Source organism: Mchenga conophoros, linkage group LG7, assembly GCF_057382185.1.
Source record: "Mchenga conophoros isolate Kocher_MC1m ecotype Shallow Benthic linkage group LG7, M_conophoros_male_GT1.1, whole genome shotgun sequence".
Taxonomy (NCBI): domain Eukaryota; kingdom Metazoa; phylum Chordata; class Actinopteri; order Cichliformes; family Cichlidae; genus Mchenga; species Mchenga conophoros.
The window spans coordinates 24,080,368-24,097,066 of NC_140532.1; the positions used below are offsets into that span (position 1 = coordinate 24,080,368).

The 16,699-nt window shown below is 38.5% G+C and overlaps 3 protein-coding genes across 14 annotated transcripts in view; 2 read left to right on the forward strand and 1 right to left on the reverse strand.

The window, feature by feature from the left end:
- The first annotated feature begins 1,410 nt into the window (after nucleotides 1–1,410).
- lyve1b (lymphatic vessel endothelial hyaluronic receptor 1b) lies at nucleotides 1,411–4,570 on the forward strand. Of its 2 annotated transcripts, none has more exons than XM_085283006.1 (6): nucleotides 1,411–1,555; nucleotides 2,041–2,209; nucleotides 2,652–2,791; nucleotides 3,025–3,426; nucleotides 3,571–3,649; nucleotides 3,768–4,570. In XM_085283006.1, exons 1-6 carry the CDS (start codon nucleotides 1,471–1,473, stop codon nucleotides 3,976–3,978), a joined length of 1,086 nt encoding a protein of 361 aa, XP_085139132.1. In that variant the 5' UTR covers nucleotides 1,411–1,470; the 3' UTR covers nucleotides 3,979–4,570. The 2 variants fall into 2 exon arrangements, with proteins under 2 accessions (XP_085139132.1, XP_085139133.1); XM_085283007.1 differs by having other exon boundaries at nucleotides 1,417–1,555; nucleotides 2,060–2,209.
- Nucleotides 4,571–4,884: 314 nt separating this feature from the next.
- On the forward strand, nucleotides 4,885–14,477 carry rlig1 (RNA 5'-phosphate and 3'-OH ligase 1). Of its 2 annotated transcripts, XM_085283022.1 has the most exons (8): nucleotides 4,885–5,023; nucleotides 8,478–8,595; nucleotides 8,696–8,791; nucleotides 9,106–9,222; nucleotides 9,396–9,593; nucleotides 9,764–9,933; nucleotides 10,098–10,149; nucleotides 14,296–14,477. In XM_085283022.1, the coding sequence occupies exons 1-8, from the start codon at nucleotides 4,934–4,936 to the stop codon at nucleotides 14,304–14,306; spliced, it is 852 nt and encodes a 283-aa protein (XP_085139148.1). In that variant the 5' UTR covers nucleotides 4,885–4,933; the 3' UTR covers nucleotides 14,307–14,477. The 2 variants fall into 2 exon arrangements, with proteins under 2 accessions (XP_085139148.1, XP_085139147.1); XM_085283021.1 differs by lacking the exon at nucleotides 14,296–14,477 and having other exon boundaries at nucleotides 10,098–10,649.
- Nucleotides 11,565–16,699, reverse strand: part of cep290 (centrosomal protein 290) — a 41,352-nt gene continuing 36,217 nt past the window's right edge. For 5 of the 10 annotated variants that reach the window (XM_085283012.1, XM_085283011.1, XM_085283010.1 and 2 more), the window contains 9 exons: nucleotides 16,469–16,603; nucleotides 15,571–15,657; nucleotides 15,255–15,419; nucleotides 15,026–15,148; nucleotides 14,698–14,867; nucleotides 14,233–14,374; nucleotides 12,438–12,511; nucleotides 12,240–12,334; nucleotides 11,565–12,043 (listed from right to left, as the gene is read on the reverse strand). In XM_085283012.1, coding sequence (XP_085139138.1) covers nucleotides 11,799–12,043; nucleotides 12,240–12,334; nucleotides 12,438–12,511; nucleotides 14,233–14,374; nucleotides 14,698–14,867; nucleotides 15,026–15,148; nucleotides 15,255–15,419; nucleotides 15,571–15,657; nucleotides 16,469–16,603 — 1,236 coding nt within the window. In that variant the 3' untranslated portion in view covers nucleotides 11,565–11,798. Of the gene's footprint in view, nucleotides 12,044–12,239; nucleotides 12,335–12,437; nucleotides 12,552–14,232; nucleotides 14,375–14,697; nucleotides 14,868–15,025; nucleotides 15,149–15,254; nucleotides 15,420–15,570; nucleotides 15,658–16,468; nucleotides 16,604–16,699 lie in introns of those variants that run through there. The other 5 variants (XM_085283015.1, XM_085283016.1, XM_085283014.1 and 2 more) reach the window with 2 other exon arrangements.

Here is a 16,699-nt window from a genome sequence, read left to right on the forward strand (position 1 = left end):
TTCACATGATGCTCCAGGCTTAAGCATTTAGTGTGCCACTTCTTATTTTTATTATCCCAAAAGATTTGATCCCAAAATTCTGTTATGTATTTTTTTTGTCCATGTGGAATATACTATATAAATTACCTTGCAGAATACCATGAAGCTCTCTTGTTTATGTTACTATGCATTAACCACCAGGGAAAAAACTTACTGGTCACAAATCATAAATAACATGTGCTTCTACACATGGTTTTTGTCGCTTTGCTTTCCAGCTGTGCACCCTTCCTGAAGTTGAACATTTTTTTAAGCATCTTTTTCTTCTCAGTGTTTGCAAGTGTATATACAGTCCTCATAAAGGGACTCCTGCAGTTTGTCTCTATAATATAAAAGCCCTGTGTTAACTGTTGTCGTGGGTTGGTGCTGTATGAATAGATTAAAACTGGTTTATTTTTTCTATACTTTTTAAAATATACAACACTATATTTTTGTATACAACACTTTTTAGTCCATTGATTGATCATTTTATTTTGAAAAAATTGTATAATATCAACATTATGTATGTATTTTGTAAGCTCTGTTAATGGAAAGGGGCTGGGGCTGATATAGTGCTACATGTTGAGTCGCTTTAGGAAATGAAAAGATCAAACAAATGATTGATCAATGCATAATCGATGTAGGACTTAAAACAATTAAAAAGTAAACAAGCACACAGCAGTTTAAACAATTCTAAATACATTTGCACCATTACTGTGAAAGACAGACTTAAATATACAAGTAGTTCAAAGATTATGTGCCATGAGTCGTGATTTTTTTTCCTTTTTTGATCTTTGATAGGTGCCGTGAATGTGATGATTTGAAACATAATATAAACACAGAGGAAACTTGGTTATACGTATAAAATTGGTTCCAATAGCAGACAGCAAGAGTGAGGACAGCAGAGGAAAAGTTGGGAGGAAATTCCTTTTCCTACAGCTTATGGAGTGAAAAAATACCTTCATCAGAGATGCTTACGAAGCAGAAAAGCTCAAACTCATACAAATAGTACAAAACAACATTTAAGAAGGCTTCTTTAACCATATCCACTTGTAAAGTTAGATTTTTTAAAAATGAATAAACTCTTCACCCAATTGACAGTTTAGATTATTACATCCTTTTATTTGATTCTTTTATGAAACCCATATTCCTATATCTCTGCTTTGGAAATCATTAATATGTTATCACTAGTACAAGATTAGTGCTTTAAATGTCATATATGTCATGCATCTGCAATTTGATCACCCAAACAATAACGTTTAGAGAGTTACTGTGAAGGTCTTTCTCATGAGGATGCGTGTCCTATCTCCTAACAGGCCATAAAGCAGATTTGACCTTGTTTTTCCTGTTTCCTCTTCTCTTCCCTGTCACATTTGTTCTTGGGCTTCTCCCTCTGCTTCAGTTTATTTGATCCTCCACCGTCATCCACGTTGGGTATACTTTGTCATACAAGACATGGCAAGACTTTGTTGTTTGCCATCAGTATTACCTGTGATGTTTGCCCTGTTTTTACAAACCTGCGAATCCACTTTAAATAGAGGTAAGGTTTTTGTATGTTTATTTCTTCATTCACTTTTAGATTTAATCCTGGGATATCCCACAAGTTTAGCGTTTCAAATTCTAAAATTTCATAGTTGTTAAGAAGTTTAACTTGTGTTTTTGAAATGTCTTTTAAGACTGCCATCAGATTTTATTGTTAAGAAGACGAAGATGTGTGGCTCCTTCTGTGATATTAAACTTTAATATATTAGCAAAAGATTAAAAAAATGATTTTTTAAAATGTTTTTCTGAGTATTCTTTGTCGCACACGGAGTGTGTGTGTGTGTGTGCGCTCATATTATGGTTTATTTCTTTGTAAAGTAGATGTACACACTGTGGTTACCTGTATATTGATATGTATACTTTATATCATAAGTAACAGATCATAAGGCTTTTCACAGGACAGTCAGTTCTTCTTTTACATCCATCCATCTTTTCAATGTAATTTATTTACAAAGAAAATTCGCTTTAAAATTTTTTTGTTAGTAATTTCTGAGAGTTACAGAGCCACTGGAGTCTTCCTGCTTATTGAAGGAGGAACCTACTACACCTTGAACTTCACAGCTGCCAGAGATGCCTGTCTTTCACTAAATGTCACCATGGCGACAGAATATCAGATATCAAAAGCAATCACACATGGACTGGAAACGTGCAAGTAAGCAGAAAGCATTTAACTAGGGTTTAATACATGCTGACCCATATGCATTTTTCATATTAATAAATCATGCACAAAAACAGGCGACTAACTCGAATGCGTTTCCCAGTAATAACATAAAAATATTTTAGAAAACACAACTAACTGTCCCAAATACACAAGATCGATGTATTGCATAAGCACTTGGGTCCATATATATTTGGTTAGTGGCACTTTTTTTGGGGTAATTTTGCCTTCTTACACCATCACACTTTAAATTAAACCAAAGATTATTTAAGTCAAGGAGTTTAACATTTGCATTCCCTGTTTATAAATTACACACAATCCCTGATTTTCTGTGGCTCAAAACTAATTGGACAGACTGACCTAATTTTAACCATAATGATTGTTGTTTAATATGTGGATAAAAACCATTACTATATTACTGTTACTATTTTAACAGATATGGCTGGATAGCTGAACAGATTGCCGTCATCCCACGAATTTCCCCTAAACAAAACTGTGGCCAAGGCAATATCGGGGTAGTGTCATGGAAGACATCAGCAGATAAAAAGTTTGGCGTCTTCTGCTTCAATGCATCCGGTATTACTTATTTTCTTAGTTTATGAGACTAATATACGCCATAAACGTCAATTCATCCATCACAGATGTCAAATGTCTAATGCCAAGACCAAAGTGTCTGAGTGGCACATAACAATGTAATGACATGATCAGTGTGATTGTGACCCGCAAGTGGTTTTCATGTTGTGCCTAATTACTGCCTGTAATTACAGCATCTGATCACTTAAATAGAACTGAACCATTGATTTTCTCAGCATTAACAGATTTGGAGACAACAGCCAGCCCACAATCCCCCACATCTGCAACTCCACTGACAACTCAAACCACACATTTGGTCACATCAACAACAAAGTCCATGTCCTCAACAAAAAAGTCAATAACAGGAAAATCTCAGCCGACACTTCAGCCCACACCCTCAACTTCAGCTTCTGATGTGCTTGTCAAGACATCGCAGTCAGCAAGGATTTCTTCCTCTGCCACCCCTTCTTTTAAAACGTTCTCAACCCATATTCCTGTTTCCTTGCCTCCGATTACCACTCTGAACCCCCCTGGTACCACTTTTACCTTTTCTGCTTCCACTCATGCCTTCAATTTCCCAGCTTCCTCTGAGTCGGTGCTGCCACAGACTGAGAGCCCCACAAAACCATCTCTAGGAGGTATGTTCTGCAATATCTTCTTTTTTCATTGTTTGATTTTGCTAACATCATTTCAGCAAAAAGAAACCCAAACATTTGGATAAATGATTTTAATCAAATTAACTTATTTACTTGTTTTCTTTTGTTGTTGTTTTTCTTTATCAGCTTTACATGTAACAGTTATTGTTCTTGGCATCATTCTTCTGCTCCTGACTGCAGCAAGCGCTATGTGGTACTTTCAAGTGTGAGTAATGTTTTCAGCACTTAAGGAACAACTTTTGTTTCTTTGTTTGCAATAATGTGGTGTAATCCACATATGTTGTCTTTTATTAAAAACACTTTTCTCTGTCTTTTTGGAAAAGGAATGTTTTCAGGTGCTTGTCTCACTGGCAGCAGATGGATAACATCGAGACAGAGATGTGGAATTTTACTGATAATGATATGAACCAACTCGGCCAGTATGGACCGCAAGGAGATGATGATGATGACGATGAAGAAGAATCAGACCACAAGTACTCCAGTGATATCACTCTGTGTGTGAAATCAGACATCAAAGCAAACTCTTCAGAGTAATATGACCATTTTGTGCAAGTTTTTGTAGACACAGCTGTGTTGTCTGATAAAAACAAGATTAGAAGATCATTTACGTCATAAACTCTTCGGTTGATTGTTGTACTCAGAAAAATCCTTTATACAGCCTGATGCAGGACTCTTCTGGCTACAGACAACTGACTCTGGCTCTATGTTTAGACTTGCTGTCATATACACATGAATGAAGGTGGAAGCCAACATATGCTTTGCTCCTGGTGGTGGAGAAAAAAACAATACAAATATGTAACTGACACAGACCATATTGTAAAATAATATTGAAAATATACAATAATAATTGTGTGACCTGTATTTCTGTATTACAGACAACCGATACTAACAAACAAGCTTTCAAAGTAATACTATTATTACTTTTATTATGAAAATAAATTGTGTTAATGTTATTTACAAGTGTCTTCTACCCCCCCCCCCCCACACACACACACACACACACACACATATACACACACATAGACATATGCATATCTAGATTTAGCACAAAAAGTCGGGTAATTTGTGTTTGGGCAAATATTTCTTTGTAACTTTGCATCTTGGCAATAAATACTGTTGCAAAGCCTGTTTATTTCCTCTTAAAGGGCGCCATTTAATTCCCAAAGAAATGCATGTGTGGATTGTGCAGCAGAGACGAGTATGAAAAACTTACCAAATCTTCTCTGCCAATCCAGTAAAAGTACATTTATTTGCATTTATTTCACGTAAAATAGCAAAAAATATATACTTCCAAATACACATGGGTACATGTTGTTACCAACGCAGCAACATGGCGGCGGTAATGAATCGTTTCGGTATTTACTCACCGACATAAAACCAGCGAAGAAGACGACAACTCCAGAGCCAAACCGTTGTTGGTTTTTTTTTTTTGCTTTGCTCATCCATGTTTGTAAACGTTAAGTTACAGCTTTGGTAGAAAGCACACGAAATGAGACGCCTGGGTTCCGTACAGCAGAAGATACCGTGTGTGTTTCTGACAGACGTGATGGAAGAACAGTCCAGAAAACGCGACTGTCAGGTGAATGCATCTGCAGACACATTATCAGGCGCAGTAGGTTTATTATGGGTATCTCTTGCTGCTACAGTTGTTAGCACGGAGAAGCACCCGTCGTGAACAAGTTCTTAGTCGTGTCTTTTTTATCTTTTACTGGAAATGAAATGTAAGCAGAGTAAATGTCTGAGCCAGAGCAGGGGGAGGTGGCTAACTGTTGTCCTTTCGCCTGTAGCACGAGGACACACCTCAGGTCTTCCTCGGCAGAGGACCACACTGATTTGCATAATGTAGACAACAGGTTGAACAAATTAACTGACACATGGTCGTCGTGACAAATAGTTGTGCAGCTGGTTTCAACAGCAGAGAAATTTCTGTCTGATTTATTTATTTATTTATTGTAAATGTGGTGCAATCTGGCATCAAACAGTTATTTGCTGTGCCAACTTTCCAGTTTTTAACAGTGAGTCGAGTAGAGCCAGTGCTGTGTGATGAATAGAGTAGAGCAAATACCTGCATGGCTGAATGAAGGGTTTTTCCTACTTACTCAAGCTTTACCAAAGCACCAAAATCTTCTTTGTCAGGTAACACACAGACATATGCAGACCACTCTTGCAGGCTTAGTCACTGCAAGTCTGGAAAAAACAAACAAACAAACTCTGGAATGAAGAAAATTTTGGCCGGGCTACTTGAAAGCAGAAGAAGAGAGGAAGAACGTGCCAGTTAAAAGACTTATGGACATTTCAGCTCTATCGTTAAGGGCATGGAAGAACCTGACATTAAATTAATGTTTCATAACGTGTAAGACTGAGAGCATCTTTACATAATTCAAATGTAGGCTAAACCTAACTGCAAGTTTGATATAAGGAAGTGCAAATAGATGGCCTGTTTCAGGATTGTAGTCAGTGAGACTTGTAGAACATTAAAACCCTACAGGAAAAAAATCAATGAATAAAGTTGTTTCTGAGAATTGATATTAATTACTGATGCTCATTACCGAAAGACTTTAGACACTGTTACTATTCACTCACTGAGCTCTGAGGGATCTTGTAGAGGTATTACTATCTGATGTTAATATACACAGCTCAAAGGAGAGATCTGCAGGTGTCAGGATAGGACTACATATAACAGGAAAAGTCTGTTTTCACACATTAGCTGTTTACCCTTAAGTTAAATCGTTGCAAAGAATTATTTCAGTCATTTCCCTAGATAATCAGTAACTTAATACTATCATTTTCTTTATTCATTTTTTAGCGGTTGTTTAGTTTTTCTTTTAGAACCCTACCACAGGGGGGCCACAAGCCGATGTAGTGCTAGTGCCGTTCTCAACCCAGCAGAAATGGGGAGGGTTGTGTCAGGAAGGGCATCTGGTGTAAATCAACCATGTGAATCATCAAGAATGAGATTTCCATAGCAGATCAGTTGAGGCCTGGGTTAAGAACGACCGCCTACGGTGCTGTTGGCCAACAGGGTGTGGATGGAAGTTGTGCTGCTGCTGGCCAAAGAGGAAAGTTGGAAGGCATGTTCGAAGACAGAGAGAAGGATGGAGCCAGGGAAGAAAAGGGGACGGCCAGAGTGAACAAGGCCATGCAGAGGCTATTTGTGGCAGAGGAGGATGCTTGAAATGGAGGCAGAAGATGAAAAAGTGTTGTTAGTGTCTTTTAGGATGCTAGCTGGCCCCCCAGATTTTTCTCCACAGCGATACATCAAACAACATCCATCCATAGGTCTCCAGCCTGTCCAAGGCCCAAACAACATAGAAATGACTTGATTTGTTCAGAATGGTTACCCTATTGATGGAACAGAAATATAATTACCACCATATTACTTTATGGCTGTGTTTACCATCCTTTTGGAGCTACGGCACATATTTCACATTAGAAAAATCACATGGCACACCACCAAACAAAAATGTCACAAAAAGCATATTGATCATTTTTCCTGTGCACCAGGTACAGCAGAACCACTACTCATGCTAGGGCCTTCATCTGGGTCAGATTGACTACTTTTTCTTTTCAGATATTTATCTATTGCTATGATGTGCTGCGTCGTCTCACAGCATGACTTTTTAATTTCTTCTTCATCATCTTCTGTTTTCCCGGCAGTTGGCAACCTATTTAATTAGAGCAGGTAGCTGTACTGCTCTCTAGTGGAAGAGATTGTAATTGTTCTGCCCGTTACTCACGCCGGTCCTCAACCTTTTTTGCTCCACGGACCGGTTTAATGTCAGACAATATTTTCATGGACCGGCCTTTAAGGTGTCTCAGATAAACACAGCAAAATAAAATGAAACAACCAAGACAAAAACAATGATATTTTGTAATTATAATAATAAACGCAAATTCATTGTGTAATTGTGTAACTTTATTAGCACCGTCCTCGTGAAATACGGCAACAACATTGAGAGTAACATCCTCCTCTCTGCCCCTTAATGCTCTCTGGTCACTATGGTAACGCGTAAATATTTCTTTCAAAATAAGACACACAACTACAACACGGGAAAAGACCCAGGATAACCGAGTTAACGATAAAACCCCAGAAAACCATAAATTTCACACCCAAGCCTCAACATGCCATATCCACGTATCCACTTGATATAAGGCTAACTGGCAAACTGTAATGTTTTTCAAATTTTTTCCCCTCTCTGATTTTTAAATGCATGTGCCTTAAAACCACCAGGTGCAAGAGTTCCCTGCAGAGCCTGGGATTAAAGTTTGTGGCTCTTGGAGGCCTGTTTCCTTTGCACAGGTTTTCTCTGAATTAGCTGGAGCAACCAGCTAATTCATGTCATATGTGCCGTGAGCACATTGGCATTCGTTCAAACTCTACACCACTTGAAGATAATTTCGCTTTCAGTGGAGTGATAGATTTCAAATAAGTGTTTTTGAATCATTTGCCAAACTGATATACTTCATCCATCCATCTAGAGCTGTAGAGAACGCTTTAATCTTGGCATAATGATGACACTTTATACTGATGATCATGGGCCTCATATCACTGGCACCTCATTTGTATCTCCTTAATGTTATGTTTTTATGTTGTGATAAATGTAGTCTTGTAGTCATGTGTGTTTTTTGAAAATAGCCAGAAACTGAAACGTCATTTGTTTGAATCAGCACCTGTTAATAGATATATAGGAGATATACTTTAAGAGAATCGCTTTTCATGGGATTCACTTATATTTCATGTAATTGATTCTCTGGTTGCTAAAACTTTGCAGTCATGAAATTATTCTCAAATTGCATTAGATGAATTGTGCAGCTGATTCAGTGTCAGCACAGTCATGTAGTCTGTTGTTGGTTCTTTAATCAAGCCCAAACTTATAATTGAAAAGTGGTGGTTTATAATGTGGGGCTTCTGTTTGATGCTATATAATATGTAGATAACTGATTTATGCATTCATGGTACCGTTACTAATGTTGGGTATAGTCACTTTCATTTATATCTTGCACTGATCAAACATGGTTTTGCTTCTCTTTAGCAATTTCAGGTTGTTGCCACAGAAAATGTGAACCCTGTTGCTCTGCAGGCTAACATACATAGTGCGCTTGCCACTGAAAAACTTGATGGCACCTGTTGCTATGTTACAGTTTATAAAGGTGAGAAGATCTCAGAATAACACTGATCATTTCCTAGTCGGCATCTACAAACTGCTACTACTTTGTAGTTTTCTAAGTGGAATTGATCTGTTTTCTTTAGGGCAGCCTTACCTGTGGGCTCGACTTGACAGAAGACCAAACAAACAAACAGAGAAGAGGTTTAAAAAGTACCAACATTCTCACAAAAGTTGTAAAGGTAGATTAACTTTGTCAAAAACAGTTCCCCCAAGATTTTTGAACACGTTTTCTTTTTGGTAATATTGCTTCTACACATCACCACAGTGGGTTTTTAGTGACTGAAGCAGATTCTGAGCCTCAATTCAAAGGGTTTAATAACAGTATTACTTAAAAATCCACTGTATTGGTATACACAAGCATAATTACCAGAAACCTATGGGGCTAATTGTGATAATATTGAGTGTGGACCAAAAAAGAAAAGGCCTGGAAAATGTTAATACATAACACATTTAGCAGTGGGGAAGGGTTTTATTTTTCCGGGCTTTCTTTCAGGTTTCACGTGGAACATAGAGGAAGATTTTAAACCGGTGCCAGAAACATGGATCCCAGCTCATGGAGTCAAACATCACAGCGGCCGTCCAGTGCCCGATGAACATGGACATATTCCAGGTTCTTAGTTCTCATTTTAGTTTGTGTGCAGTGAATTCACCTATGTCTATGTAAAAGAGTTTATGTAGAAAAATGGGGGTAAGTGTCAAAGTGATGATAAGCAGCAAGTATCGTCCTTCACATGGAAACCATCAGCATGACGAGTACTTTTCTTTGTTGTTATAAATATGTAGGCTGGGTTCCAGTGGAGAGAGACAACAAGCAGTACTGCTGGCACTCCTCTGTGGTGGATTACAACGTTGGGCTTGCTCTTGTTCTCAGGCCTCGACGTGACAACGAAGACATGTTAGAAATCACATCAGTCCCATTAGCTGAGCTCCAGGAACAAACACTGGAACTTATTGGAACCAATGTCAATGGAAACCCCTATGGTAATAGAAACTACATTCATTTTTTTTTTTTATATATAAGCTGTGGTTAGGAATTAGGAATTAATTATGTTGTTATGTTAATAAATGATTAAGATTAATTAACTTCATTGGGTGATTGATTTAAAAGAAAAACTGAAGTAAACCAAGGTTCATTAATATTGTACAAACAGGGCTGGGCAGCAAAAAACAGCCTGTCCACTGCCTGGTTACACATGGGAGTGTCCCAATCAGAAACCCACCACCTGTGGACTTCCAGCAGCTGTGCTCCTGGTTTCATGAGAATCCAGACGGTCGAGTTGAGGGCATAGTCTGGCACTGCAGTGACGGCACTCTCATCAAGGTGGGATAATATATATATATATTATTCAGTACATAAAATAGATTTAAGTATCTGTATTAAAAGATTGAGCTGCCATAAGCAGTTTACAGGGAGCAATACTTTCATGCTTCAGTGTTCTAAATAGTGTGAAATCAGGCACCAAGCTCTTCTGTGTGTGTTGTTAGGTCCATCGTCATCACCTGGGACTGAAGTGGCCAGAAGTGAACACTTGCCTTGGTAACAAGCCGACGGCCATCCGTGTTGACGCTTATGGCAGCACGGAGTTGTTTACATCGTTTGTAGCACTAAATGGACACTGCTTCAGCCGGCTTCAGGACATTCACTTTGAGCTATAAGTCCATGCGGTCTTGTGAGGCTCTGCCGCTTCGCTGATAGATCCTTGATATTTCATCTGTAATTCCTTGCGAGTGATTTACAATCCTATACTCATATAGATTAATTTATTCCACAGAAACCAGTTAAGAACTGCTGCTTTTTGAATTCATGAAAGTCTTAAGAGTAGCTTACAGTGAGTGAGCTGTTAGTGGAAGAAATAAGGAGAAAACTGACTGCCAAAGTTTAACGTTTGGCACCCAAAAGAAACGGTGGAGTGAATCAAAACTTAAGATGGTTTTTGCAGAGATGTGTACTGCTTTAATGTAAAAATAACTGACCAACTTGGCTTTTTTTTTAGCAAGTTAAGTTATTAAAGGGAACCCCAGCTATTAAGACATGTTTGTGCTAAAATATGCACTGTGCTTTCAATAACATGTGGTATTAAAATACGCCAAATGTTTTCCTTTTAAGCACATTTTATATAAAACTGATTTACCAGTAGGCCGCCATTGTTATTTACTTCTCAATGCACTCTGGGTAGTGACATCATATGGTTGCACCGCATTGAGTTCAGTTAGCAGCGCACTGGAACTGGCTTCAGTTCAACGTTTCCAGTTTGAACCAGAACAATCCGAGAGAGAGAGAATGAAAATAGTCAACCAGTACTTATTTTAGATGAAGATGAAAACAATCCGTCACACGAGGACGCGAGAGTGAGGGAAAACTACTGGTGTCTGTGCGGTTACTGCTTGCCCGTGCCAATCGTAATTTCACTGTATAATAAAAATTAGAATTCTATTAATGTTTTTATCACGCGGTTATGCGATGCCATGGATAGCTGCTGCCATAAAACTGAGCTCTTTACAACAAACGCTCTCAGTAGCCGCACAGACACCAGTAGTTTTCCCTCACTCTCGCGTCCTCGTGTGACGGATTGTTTTCATCTTCATCTAAAATAAGTACTGGTTGACTATTTTCATTCTCTCTCTCTCGGATTGTTCTGGTTCAAACTGGAAACGTTGAACTGAAGCCAGTTCCAGTGCGCTGCTAACTGAACTCGATGCGGTGCAACCGTCTGACGTCACTACCCAGAGTACATTGAGAAGTAAATAACAATGGCGGCCTACTGGTAAATCGGTTTTATATAAAATGTGCTTAAAAGGAAAACATTTGGCATATTTTAATACCACATATGTTATTGAAAGCACAGTGCATATTTTAGCACAAACATGTCTTAATAGCCGGGGTTCCCTTTAAAAATGACCACTTTATATATACTGTATCCCAAAACTCATCTGTTGCTAAGTGAAGAATGAATGAATAAATATTAACATTTTATTCAACAATTTTTTATTTGACAGAATACAAAAGTGACTTACAGTACACAGAAAAAAACTTTCATGTTACGTACAAATTTACATTCTCACAACAATAAGTTAGTATTCACATATTAACACAAAAATATTGTGTCATTTCATTGTTAAAAGGAAACTCCTTCCTCAAAATTTCCAAGGAATGTGACTGTAAAAGCATGACTTACATACCACACATTAAGTGATAGACACACTGGGCACTTCTGCCTTTACCCCAAATTGTTGACACACTTTTTTCAGCTGCTCCTCCAACAGAACATTCTTCTTCACCTCTAAGTTGTAGTTATATTTCAGGTCTTCGATTTCATCAAAAAATGCTGGGTCAAAGTTCTCCAGTTCTTTTTTCAGCTTCGTGACCTCAGCTTGAAGTTTGGTTTTTTCAGTTTCAGCTGCCTGCAGAAGCTTTTTGAGTTTCCCATAATCTATGGACACAAGAAGAGAAACCATCATGATTCTTCCTTAGACAGTACTGTACCTCATACCTGTCAAGGTGTTTGTTAAGACGGCGCATATATATATATATATATATATATATATATATATATATATATATATTAAAAAAAAGTCCCAACCTCCCTCAGATTCACGCTGACAAAACAGTGTAGCTGGAAGACTCGCCTAGTTTAGATGTCGTCTCGCCGTATCGTTCACTGTATTCTTGCATCCTTCGTTTCATTTCTTCATTCTCTTTTCCCAGCTGAGTGCTGGCCAGTCTTCACATACATGACATGTAGAGTTTAGTCAAAAGCAAAATGTAAAGTTGAATGTTTCAGACAAAGGAAAAAAAAAATAATTTTCATGCGAAGTTTAACGTACCGGATTTCCTGGAAGGCCTTGCTGCTTCCTGCATCACCTTTTCCAGCAGCAGGAAAGGTTTTTAACACGTCAGCCTAAGAATGACAAACTGATAGTATCAATCAAATACAGCACCTAAAAAGACAAAACATTTTGTCACAGACATAACCGTGTTACATCATAGATTTTGTCATCTCTTTTTTCCACAGAAAAAAGAACGATAACTACTAAAAACTAAAGCTTCCCTTGAAAACACGACAAAATGTCAAGGAAAATAAGACGTGTTATGAACTGTGGAGCAACTCTAAAAACACAAACTTTTACACTTTATATTTTATTTCACTGAAGCAACTTTAGATTTCATGTACTATAATCTTATGATATTAAAACTAAATGATGCTTTTGTCAAAATATGATTAAAACTACAAAAAAAATTTGCTGTCCAAATTAACTTAACCCTCTAGTCTACTGCATAGCGTTGCCCTGAGGCAACAAACCACATTTTCATCCTTTACACTGGCCCTTCAAATAATGCTACCAGGCACATCTCTTTCCAATAAAATGAGTTGAAGGTGGTGTGACTTTCATGGGGGGGGGGGGGCTTTCTGCAAGGTGCACTACATGAGACATCTCATTAGGAGGCAAGATAAAGATCACTATTTTACATGTTTATAGTGAAATACATGTATATTAAAAATACTTGTATGTGCATGAATATGTGAAGAAGAATATTTGATTGTTCTACTTTTTAAATTTCATTTATACAGTAAAACTGTTAATTTTCATTCATTGCCTCAAGGCAACACTGCACAGTTAGCCCAATTTTTTTCAGGCAATATAATGCATTTGCATATGTGTGTAGAGATGTGTTTGTGTGCATTTATATGATCATAGTCAATGTTTTTACTTCACAATCTACTCATAATTACAGGACATGGATGTAAATACCTTTTATGGAAGGAAACCAAGGGAATGTGCACTTTCTGTCCTCAGAAAGTGAGGACAGTGAGCTTTCAGGGAGTGACAGTGAAGTAGAGTGGATGCCTGAATGAGGTTTAAGGGACACTTAGGAGCTCAGGGGTCAGTTGGTAAAGTAACTGTGTCTGTGTGTGTGTGTTAGTGTGTGTGGTCGTGTATTATTTATTGTTGTGGGGACACAAATTTGTTTACACACTCACATTGTGAGGTCTCGCCTACTTTATGGGGACAAATTGCAAGGTAAATCATTATATTTTAGGGTGAAGACTTGAGTCAGGGTTAGGGTAAAGTTCAGGCAGGGACTTGTGATGGGTAGAGTCAGGATAAGTCTCCAGGAAATTAATGTAAGTTAATTTAAGGTCCCCAAAAATGATGGAGAAACAACGTGTGTGTGTGCGCACGTGCGTGCATGGGGTTAGGGTCAAATGTTGGATGTATTTTGGTGTTTTATTGTTCTGTGAAATGTTTACATAGTTTATTTGTTGTTTATTTATTTGTTCATCCTTGTTGTACTAATGCAACTTATTATAGAATAACTTGGCGTTTTACTACCCTTGTCGCACAGTGTTGCCTTGAAGCAACAAACCAATATCTGTTTGGGGGGGGGGCAAGGTGTCAAATTTTATGATTGATATATTATTAGGGACCCTAAAGCTCCCCAAAAATTAAAAAGTCATGCAGTAGAGGGATAAGATGCTGGATTAAAAACAGCCTGGGTAACAACAAGAAGTTTGAAAAATGGACATTTTTGGTCAGTATCTGCTTACCAAAGATTGTCATGACTTCTAGATTCAGCACTATCTTAAATAACAGGAACACATTTTAAAGTTTTTGCCACCTGATCCTCGAGTTGTCGTATTGTTATCTGAGCTCTCTCCTCCCGCTCTGTCATCTCTTTCAGATGTTGTTTGAGTTCAGACAGTCGGATGTTCTTTTGGGAGAGTTCCTTCTCCAGCTCCTTCATCTTGTTCTCAAACATCCTGCACAAATAGAAGTCAAATGACCATCAGATCTCAAATTGTGTCCAAAGTAAATAAACATGCTGTTTGTTAATATTGTCTTATTAAAGCTTGAGCATGAGACTGACGTAAATGAGCAGCCTTTATTACCAAAGAGTTTGCATAATGTTGACTAAGCCTGTTAGCGACAGTCTATTTCGCAGCATACCAGAGTTTGAATCCCATGGGCATGATAATGATTGTGCATTTAAGTCACACGCTGCTGATTTAACCTGCTGCACAACCCTAAAGCTTACAAATTACTTTTAAGTGCCCTTTTCTGGAAGACTATTGGTTTTGTTGACCTGGTTACCACAGATGACCTCATGGTCTTAGTGTCCACCCCCTCTGTGATGGGCCTGGACAGAGCTTCCCTCAGTCTTTGCTTGATGTCTTCCAGCTCTGCCTCAAGCTTCTCATTTGTCACTTCTAGTGTCATCTTGGTCACTCTCAGCCTCTCTGCAGCCTCCATTTCCTTTTACAGTGACACACATTTTCAAGCATAGCCAAGAGACAAAAACGAGCATTTAGACTTTTTTGATTGTGGTTTTTTTTTTTTTTTTTGGAATAATTAATTCTGCCCCGACCCAACTTCATTAAAACGAACTTATAATAAGTCATAGAAGACGTTACCCTTTTAATCTCCTTTCGAAGACGTTCATTTTCAATCACTATTTTCTCCAGTCCTTTGGTTTTGGATTCAAGTTTGGAATTCAGCTCAGTTTCAGCCTCACGCTTCAGTGTTTCAAAGTCGGCCTGGAAAACAGCGCTTACTGTAAGCTGCAGTCACGGAACAGAGATACTAAATAAACCTTCCCAAAATAACGTTTGTGATGTGTAAGGTGACACAGGCGTTGGCAACCTTTAGCTTAATATTTTCTTTCTCCAGGGCAGTGACTTTGTCTTGATTCACAGTGGCGCTGGATTTCTTCAGTGCTTCATTTTCCCGCTGCACCCTCTCCACTACCTTCTTCATCAATCCAATCGTCTTCTCGAGCTCAGGCACCGTTTTACCACTGTGACCACCCTGATGAGGATCACAGAATAAATAACGTATTAGATCAGAACTAGTTCATTTTTTTGTAAACTGTGTTTCAAGGTGATTCTGTTTTAATTCCTATGTACAGATTTATTTTCAGTTGTTTTAAAGATTGTGTAGGCAAAGAAAAAAAACATACTCCACGTATATGAGCCAGCTTTTTTTCTGCCTCTGTCTTTTCCTTTTTCAGTGCGTTGCATATCTCCTTAAGGTCCGCAACTTGATTCTGTAGGGAGCAAAAAAACAAAATACCTTTGGCAAAAAAACCCCAAAAAACTACTTCCAGTGTTTCCAAATCAAAGTATTAATTCAATAGATTTGCTCCATTCTTTTAAACCTCTTAATGTGGTGCTGAAAGAAAAAATTATGCTACAGATGAAATCACTTTTTATTAAAGCAAACTTTCATACTTTTTATGTATTTTTGTAAATGGTCTATTATTAAAGCAATTAAGGCAAATGCGTTTAATGAAGAGGTAAACTCTCCAGGTGCCATCAATAGTCTTCTTCCACGGGGCGATCGTGGCTCAAGAGTTGGGAGTTTGCCTTGTAATCGGAAGGTTGCCGGTTCGAGCCCCGGCTCGGACAGTCTCGGTCGTTGTGTCCTTGGGCAAGACACTTTACCCGTTGCCTACTGGTGGTGGTCAGAGGGCCCGGTGGCGCCAGTGTCCGGCAGCCTCGCCTCTGTCAGTGCGCCCCAGGGTGGCTGTGGCTACAATGTAGCTGCCATCACCAGTGTGTGAATGTGTGTGTGAATGGGTGGATGACTGGATGTGTAAAGCGCTTTGGGGTCCTTAGGGACTAGTAAAGTGCTATATAAATACAGGCCATTTACCATTCTTTATATTTTAAAATTATAGTTCTCACACAGGAAATGTTTCCAGTCAGAGCTTTCTGCCAAACTGGCTCTCCCAGATCTGCAGCTTGTAACATTTATTAAAAAATATATATATATTATGGATGTATGTATGTTTTCATATATCCATAGCGCTCGTGTTGAACTGATCAGCTACCTCAGTCTAATTGGGTAATGTCTACCTTGAGCCTCGGCAGGTCTTTGTTGGTCTGCTCCAGCTGAAAGCGCAGCTCCAGGTTCTCAGAGGCCAGCTTGAGGTTTTCTTTTTGGCGGTCCTGCTCTCTCTCTGATGGAGTATTGGTGCCTCGTCCTGAAGTCTAGAGGACAGCAAGGGCACAGAGTGAGCCAGGTGGAAATAAAGGTTATCAAATTAAACTGAAACAAAATATTGCAAAGGGAGTGCAGAAACCACT